Source organism: Silene latifolia, unplaced genomic scaffold (genome assembly GCF_048544455.1).
Source record: "Silene latifolia isolate original U9 population unplaced genomic scaffold, ASM4854445v1 scaffold_158, whole genome shotgun sequence".
In the NCBI taxonomy this organism is placed as follows: domain Eukaryota; kingdom Viridiplantae; phylum Streptophyta; class Magnoliopsida; order Caryophyllales; family Caryophyllaceae; genus Silene; species Silene latifolia.
In genome coordinates this window covers 358,785-367,364 of record NW_027413142.1, presented here as the reverse complement: position 1 = coordinate 367,364, position 8,580 = coordinate 358,785, and the positions used below count along the sequence as shown (strand labels likewise).

Below are 8,580 nucleotides of genomic sequence, written 5' to 3'. Positions count from 1 at the left end.
GGCCAGACTATATTAACGATCCTAAGACAATCCAACCACAAAAACTGAAGTGATTTAGTTCAAAGCAGCAAGTTAACTAACAAAGGGGGTTTTGGTTTTATTTAGACCGCCAAAATTTCGTCCCCAATTTCATAGAAAACCTAAATTAGGGCAAAATAATTCGTCAATCGGGAACTCAATTGTACCAGGTGTTCATTCAATTCTGCAATTGTTGAAGATAATTTCGATATAATTTGGGGATTATTGTAATTGGAATCATGGGAAAGCGAAAAGAGAGAAGATTAGCAGCGAAGATCGGTGCTGGTCGTAGATACAAACTCGATCTCTTTGCTGAACCTTCTGGTAATTAATTACCTTTATTTAGGGTTTTGTATTTTTTTTATCGTATCGATTCTTTCTTTTTATGTTGTTTTTGATTATGTTTTTGTCGAAATCGTTGATTGAACTTGTTCGGAAGAGTATTCGATGATAATTATTGTAGTTGTGCGATTGTTGTAGTAGAAGTGATTAAATTGATTTGAATTAACGGATGTTTTCGTCGATTTGCGTAGTTTATTGTATCTCGGAAGTTAATACTTTTGGTGTAGTGCCTTCTCTAGCTAACTAGCTTCAAGTAAGGTTGCTAGGTTAGTTCGATAGCGGTTTATTAAGCGACGATTTATCCAGCAGCTTGCCCTTGCTAGTCATAGGAGGTTACCTCTCAAAATCAGTTTGTATTTGGAGGAGGGAATGTTTAGCTTACGAAGTCATTTAATTCGTCTTTTATTATTACGGGTCATGACTGATGATACAATAATAGGATAGGTGTCCTTCACTAGATACTGAGCAATAGTGTTTTTTTACTTCCTCTCTTCCATTGAATTGCATACGTTTGCTTTTTGGGCACTATTCATAAGTGAGGAGAATAATATATAACATAAAAGATAGTCATGTGAGATCTTGTTTAAATTGTCTTATCGAGTACATTATGAAATCAAATTTTTATAATTTTTAGTAATATGTAACTGAAGATATGAGCAAAAGAAAACGAGCATTGATGTACGTGTATAAAGCAGACGTATACAATTCATTGGAACGGACGAAGTATTAGGTTTGGAGAGAAGTGGACGGAGTAGAAATTTTGGGAGCTTATGCTGCTGATTCTGGCACTTTGTTTTATGCTTGAGGAAATCGAGCATATCTAAAACAGTGGAAAGTCTGAGGTCAGCATACTGCAGACTTGCAGTAACAGTTAGGAGGCCAACAGATTTCTATTTGGAATTATTATATACTGTGTTGCTTCTCTCCTGATCGCAATTTGGTTATCCAAAGTTTATACTCTTTTTGCTGGACTCTAAATGTATTGTAGTAATACAAGCTAACGATAATATGATTATCTGTGCCTTTATTTTTTTTCTGTTGGTGAATTCGCGGCTCCATATAGCTTAAGGTAGTAATTGGAGCCTGTTATAGTGAATTCTTGCCAGAGGGTATTGCGGAGCTGGGAGTTTGGTCATTTTACCAGCTAAAATTATTTTTTTAATGATTTTGACTTGTTTGTTGCATATCTTAAAATTGTGCGTGTGTTTGTTTACACCTGCATTTAGCGGGATCAAACTCTCACTTATTTCATGTTGATACAATGGATTATAAGATAGCTTCTCATCATGCTCTTGCTTATTAATTACCTAATTTGTTAGGAGAGTTGGACGGCTCTTCTCCAAAAGATGAACCTGAAAATGATATGGATGCAGAACACGACCCGGAGTTACCCAATTCACCATCTTCAGGTGGGTTCTGTCAAATTTCTTCAAAAGGATTTTGTAGCGAAGGCATGAGTACATGGCTTTGTCATCATGGAAATATGGATATATGATATAAGAAATATTGCTTTCCCTTCCAAGTATCTGTTTTGGGAATGTAGAATGGCTGGTGCTGGGATCATTAATTGGTGAAATCTGCCCTGCCCTGCCTTGCCACTGTGATAAAATGAATGTCCTCTACTTGTAATGCCGTTTCAGGCAGCGTTGCAGTGTTCTGGAGAACTCAACGGGAAAAGTTACCTTCGGTTCGTGTATCTCTCACTTCGTAAGTTTCAAAATTTACTGACGTTTCTGTGTGTGCATCAGGTTGGTGGCTTACAGATTGCAAGTACTCATATGCAGGACAATTTTTCCATTTTTTCAATTTGGCACTCAGTTTTTTTTTTGGCACATTTGGATGCGTAATTTTGTACTTATGTGAACCGATCTTTGCCTTAGGAACTGGAAAAACATCATACTGGTTTTTAATTTAGCAATGTTCATGTTTCAGGTAAAAATCCAGAGAATCCTTTGTCACTGCTTGGCCAGTACAGTGATGATGAATTGGATGATGTACCAAATAAAGCCAAGGGTGAATCACCTGATAAGACACAGGTAATGGTAACTCTTATAATCATTTTATGACTTTATTAAGAATTACTTTGTCACAGAGTAATGAGCACCCTTCACTTATTCTAAATTAGGCATATGTTGATATATTCCTCCCAAGTCTTTTCTGAACAATTCCTCCCTCCACCCCGCCACATTAGAGGCTGCCATTTATGCTGGGGCAGGTTGCTGTTTATCTTGAAAAAGAAATGGGGAAGCAGTGTCTTACTGTCTTTTTTGTGTTCTTGATTTGTGTTTTATGGACATTCTAACATTCAGCACATTTATCCTATTGTTGGCAGGCTACAGAGTCCCCCAACAAACAGCTTGAAGAGGGGGAAATTGGTGAAAATGAAGAACTGTCTTACGAAAAGGCTGACGATCATAATCGACAAAACGATTCTGTCTCCCCAAGTGCTTCTCAAGTTGTTAATGATGATTTGATGAATACGTCTGATACCTTTGATGAGAAAAAACATGAAGATGTAGAGAAAGAAGATCCCGCTTCGTTGGCTTCGGATGATCAAACTGCTGGAGATGTGAGTCTCAGCTGGAAAATGGTGTTACATGAAGAGAGTAACAGATACTATTATTGGAACACTGTTACTGGAGAAACTTCCTGGGAAATACCCGAAGGTTTGGTTCAGGGAACTGCATTGACAGATGTACCTGAAAGTTTGAGGAAAGACATGAAGGAGATTGCTTCTGGAGATGTTTATAACGCAACTGTTAGCGCAGATGAATTTTCAGCCGGCCATGGGGTAGGTTACACGAATGGGGTTACAGAGATGAAAATGGTATATGAACAAGTTGTTCCTGAAGGTCAATCTCTTGAATTAAGTAAAGGTGATGATAATCAATTGCTGGGTAACTCCTTATTGGTTGGTGCCTTGCCTTGTGAGACCCCTAATCTCGGCAACTATATTTTACCCGAGCAATACAATGCTGTTGGGAGTTTAACTCTGGGTAGCTATGCAGTACATGATCATAATGTCGTAGGTACAGAAGAAAGTGCCCATCTTCCTTCACACCTTGTCCAACATTGCGAAACTTTGCTGGAGAACTTGAAGATGCGACAAGGGTAAGATGAGAGTGTATTTGTGTTTATTTTTCTCTCTTGTAGTTATTTTTTGTTTGTCTGCTTTTTTTTTTTTTTTTTTTTTTTTTTTTTTTTTTTTGAATTTCAATCCATTTTTCTTGCTCATAAGGTACTTATACTGTGAGTTTGTTTCAGGTCGTGTATTGACCCTGATCGAGATCAGTCCATTATATTGTCGAGATATGTATCAGAAATAGAGGTTCGTCTTTCAGATATTAGGGCCCTTTTGCCCTATGGGTCATCCTTGCTTCCATTTTGGGTGCATACAGAAAGACAGCTAAATCAACTTGCAAATTCTGTTAATTCTGAGATTGGGAAAGAAAATAATAAAATCAATGGATCGTATATTAATTCTTCAAAGGAAACCCATGTGCTGCGCAAAGGCACTGGTGACGACACGAAAGCAGATACTACTTTGACAAAGTTGTCTCCTGAGATTTCTTCAGGTATTACAAATGAGGACGACACATCAGTTGGTACTCTGAAGAGTTCCCTTGACAAAGAATTTAATGGTAGTAGCTTCAACGTGGCTAAAACCTCCATGCCTGACCCTATTATACACCCTCATTTTGATATGGAAGGTGGCACAAAAGTCTGTGCTACCGATCTTCATGAAAATAGTAGCTCAAAGCTCGACTCTCAGGCTGTTGAGGATGTCGATATGGACATTGACATGGAAGTTGAAGCTGATACAGGAGGTCCGCTGGAGGACCCATCAAAGTTAGTACAGCCAAGTACATCAATAATAGGAGAGTCTCTTGTTCCGTATAGTGAATCATTTATTCCTCCTCCCCCGGATGAGGAATGGATCCCTCCTCCACCACCCGACGACGAGGGCATTCCTCCTCCCCCACCAGATGAGCCTCCTGAGTCTTTGTGCCCCCTACCGCCACCATCTGAACTCGAGGGTGTACAAGCCATATATGGTCAACAGTACAACATGAATTATGCAGATTCTAATGTAAATTATTACGAAAATGGAAGTACAATGGCGTCGGGGAGTAGCTTTTATGAACATGATAGTAGCCACATTGCTGCTGTCAGTCTTCCAGTTTGTTTTGCTACAAATCAACAGCCTATTGCGTTGCCGAATCCCGCTGATACTGCTGTGTACTATGGTCCCTTGGCTGATACTATAGGGTCCTCCAGCTCCCAGTCTTCAGCTAGTTTTGCTGACTGTAATTCTCATTCTGCTTTGGAAATGACACTGTCCGGAACATTCTTAAATCAAGCTTCTTCAGCTTCTGTTGTCTCGGCACCAGCAACTGTATCTGCTAAGCATCATGCTTCAGTTCCTTCTTACAGTGCTACTGAAACAGCTACTCTAGCCTCTGATACATTGGCTGCTGTTTCTGAGGCATCTGCTGCCATTTCAAAGACTAAAGGTAATGAGTTCTTTTGTTTATGATGTTTATAACTTTGCTTCAGACAAGAAACAGGTACTTTTCTGTTTCTTCATGATTTGAGAAAATTATCTGAGGATATGCAGTCATGCTTATGCTTGATTTTCAAGGTTACGTGACGTAGCCAAAATTATGCGTATACCTTTATGACGGTGTTGTTGATTAAAAATATCCTATTTATATTATGTGTGGCTCATGTATGTTGGCATGACCTAAAGTGGTTACTTTGCATGATGACTTTGCTTTAACATGTTAAAGAAGTTAAGAAAAAAACCAAAAATATAGAATTGCCACAACAATAATGATTTTGATCTTCTTCGTGACGGATAATAAGTCTTGTGTTTTCAATTGCTCTACCATGTAGATATTTTTTCCCTACTAGCATGTAAAGTGTGGCTAGCTAATTTTGTGTAACATTGAAAGTCAATACTTATCTTGAAAAGTGGTAACATCATTAAGAACAACAGAGGTAGTACTTGGCGTACTGTCCTTGTTATTGATGTCTCTTGTTGCTTGCTTATCGTGTGAATTTTTACCGAAATGCACAAAAACTAGATTGGAGTTGTCAAGAGTCATTATTCATCTTCACAAGCAAAGGATTCTATTTAAGGATAGATTTTCCATCATAACTTGTCTAGGCCTGCTTTCTAATTTTACCAATCTTATACTTCTGTTTTGGTTTCCATGTTGAACTTATTTGCATTCCGGCCAGGAAGTGTTTTCTGTTTGAAAAATCGTTTTAGCTTCCAAGTTTCATTATTCGAATGTTCTTAAACAGTAAAACTCGACTTGCATATTTCAGACCTTTTTTTTTATTTCCATTGTCAGCGCTTCATAGTAGTAACACTTAATAAATAATACAATGCTGGCAGAATTTCTGATTTTGCGATATCTGCTGTCTGTTGTTACTTACGATATGACCATGTACTTTTCCAATATATTCTGAAGAACACACTAAATATATTTTTGTTCTTTTTGGTTCTCAGCTTCACGGATGAAAAAGCCCAAGGTTTCTGTTGGTTCCTCTCTAAGGTCCAACAAGAAGGTTTCTAGCTTGGTGGACAAGGTAAACTCTGATATACTATGTTTGTTGACTAACATGTGCCTTTTAGTTTGGTAAATTTACATATATTTATTTCCTCATCAGTGGAAGGCTGCTAAAGAGGAATTGGAAGAAGAGGAAGAACGGTATGAGTCTCCTTTGGAGATTCTTGAAAAAAAGCGGCAACGAGAAATAGAGGTAAGTTTGCTGATAGTTGCCTGGCGGATTTTGTTCCATTGGGGTCACACTGTCTGAGACTCTGAGCTGTGTATTAATTGCAGGATTGGCGGGCGCAACAAATTGCAAGTGGGGAAGCTAAAGAGAATGCTAATTTTCAACCACTCGGTGGTAACTGGTAGGGAAGCTTTTCATTATCTGAGAGACGGAAGGGTGTGGGGGAGAAATTAATATGCTATTACAAATTGTTCCATTACTATAGTGTCATCCCCTATTTACTAAATGAATAGGCGATCTCAAAAGTTTTCCGGCCAAAATGCATATTTCTCAAATAAGGAAACTAATGATTACAATTTATTTTATTTAATTATTATCATTTCACTAAAATTAATCTTTTCATCAAATTATATTAATTAAAATAAAATAAAAATAATATAAAATTACTAAATTACTAAATTTATATTGATGGTATTATTAGATAATTGACCCATATCCTGTATAAAAACAAAACTGTAAATCGTTATTAGTTCCATGACAAAGATTTGAGAAAAAATTATAAATTGAATTCATAAGCTTTGTTGTATAAAAATATTTTCATTAAAATACATTTTGACTCATTACTCAATTTTTTTTGATTAATTTTCAGTTCCAATTTTTTTTTGTCATAACAGAAAAATGTGAACACTTATGAGCTACCTATTTTACACAAGATTTTATAAATATAAAAAACTCTATATACCGTGCATGTATTGCACGGGGTCTAAACTAGTTATATATTTATATGATTTGTCGTAAATTTAAGATAAAAGCACCTTTGTTGTTTTTTGGGTGAAAAAGATCATTATTACTATGCCTGGGTGAATGATAACTAATAATTAGGCAGTTGTAGAACTTTTAATAATTAATAATCAGCCCATTAAACATGTAATCAAATGAGTAATGCATAAGGAATTGGTTGATCTTACATTCTCACATGTAAGACGGTCACATACAAGACTCATTGGTAGAGTGGTAGCCATTATCCTCCTCCTTCCATCACCCCCAAAAGATTAATGCCTTGTTTATTTGTTAACTTATGATTTTGGCGTGCAGGCGTGAACGTGTTAAGCGTAGGAGAGCTAAAAAAGAAGCTGCTACAGAGACTCCTTCAGTTCCCATTATAAAAGAGATCAAGCAACCTGATTTAAAGGCTCTTGCGAAAGATCTTCCTCCCAGTTGGCAGGTAAATCCCATTTACACTCGTCTTCATTTGCTCATAAAAAGCTTAGTGGGTCATTTTGTTTATGTACGAAGACAACGAAGTGGAAATTTCACTGAAGTTCCACCTCATTAAATCGATACCTATATAAAGTTATAAACTATCCATAGGAATTTTCCAAATTTGTATGGTTGATAATGTAGAAAACAAATTCCATGGAAATTTCTGCCTAGCAAGAGTAGGCAAGCACCTTCCTCCATTCTATAGGGTTTTGAGATTGAATTTCCTCCATTATACAATACGGAGTACAAAATTTTGCCAACTGGAAAAACTCAACCATTATAGAGTAGTTGTCACAGGAATTTTCGATTCCCATGTTTTTAATGTTAAACCAACCAATCAGTCGGTTTAATATCTAATGTAAAAGGGAATGTTTTTTTTTTTTTTTTTTTTTTCTTATTATCGATTCCTCATCCAAATAATTTCTCGTCATCCCGATTCCTGACTCAGGCGGGGTTTGAAATCTGAATACTTCTGATGATCTTGATTTTTAAGTACTTCATATTCTGCACAAAAGCCGTATTATTTTCCTGTTACTAATAAGCAATTTTACCAATGAAATATTCCTGTTGTTATAACTTACTTCACCTTGGTATTTTAATGTCACCAGGTTTACTGGGATGATTCGTCGAAGCAGATTTACTACTCAAATTCCAGCACTTCAGAAACGACCTGGACGAGACCAACACAATAAAGACTTTTAACCAAAGTACTGTTCATCCCCGCTCAACTTTTACGGTGTTGGTATGATCCATCGTTGCTCCATTTAGTTGGTGCTAATCTGTGTATATAAAATTATGTTCTCTGTTTGAATTAGCCCTAGTTTAGATATACTTGCCCCACTCGGGGATGATTAGATCCAAGAGCCAGTAGGTAGTAGCTGTAACGGAAAGAGAGAATGGAGGAAGAAAGGGTAGTAGTCCCCAATGCAAAGATGTTTCGCATTTTTGCTTTGACGACTTCACTACGATTTTGTACTTGCACTAATTCCTTTTTATGGTTAGAATAATGACCATATTTCTCTAAATGCCCAGGACATTTGTAATGTTCTAAGAAATGTCACTAAATTCAATACGGATATCATATTATCGAGTCAAGGCCTTCTCCATTGCCTATTTATTTCCTACTAATGGTCAGGATTATATCTGGGGATATAATTGGGAGTTCGAATTCATTTCAAGCACTTCAATCTTCACCTCAAATTTTGCGTA

At 36.8% G+C, this 8,580-nt stretch overlaps 1 protein-coding gene across 3 annotated transcripts; it reads left to right on the top strand.

Moving 5' to 3' along the window:
• On the top strand, positions 1 to 8,540 carry LOC141637903 (uncharacterized). Of its 3 annotated transcripts, XM_074447306.1 has the most exons (11): positions 1 to 342; positions 1,680 to 1,769; positions 2,001 to 2,067; positions 2,293 to 2,396; positions 2,693 to 3,471; positions 3,625 to 4,874; positions 5,879 to 5,958; positions 6,040 to 6,132; positions 6,216 to 6,289; positions 7,204 to 7,333; positions 7,980 to 8,540. In XM_074447306.1, exons 2-11 carry the CDS (start codon positions 1,707 to 1,709, stop codon positions 8,061 to 8,063), a joined length of 2,724 nt encoding a protein of 907 aa, XP_074303407.1. In that variant the 5' UTR covers positions 1 to 342; positions 1,680 to 1,706; the 3' UTR covers positions 8,064 to 8,540. The 3 variants fall into 3 exon arrangements, with proteins under 3 accessions (XP_074303407.1, XP_074303406.1, XP_074303408.1); XM_074447305.1 differs by lacking the exon at positions 2,001 to 2,067; XM_074447307.1 differs by lacking the exons at positions 1 to 342; positions 1,680 to 1,769 and having other exon boundaries at positions 1,885 to 2,067.
• Positions 8,541 to 8,580: the final 40 nt, after the last annotated feature.

Excerpts from the sequence above, each read along its gene's own strand:
- LOC141637903 (XM_074447305.1), top strand. The coding sequence starts at position 258 with ATGGGAAAGCGAAAAGAGAGAAGATTAGCAGCGAAGATCGGTGCTGGT. Across the intron at positions 4,875-5,878 it reads TGCCATTTCAAAGACTAAAG|CTTCACGGATGAAAAAGCCC; the intron begins GTAATGAGTTCT and ends TTTGGTTCTCAG. Across the intron at positions 5,959-6,039 it reads TTTCTAGCTTGGTGGACAAG|TGGAAGGCTGCTAAAGAGGA; the intron begins GTAAACTCTGAT and ends TTTCCTCATCAG.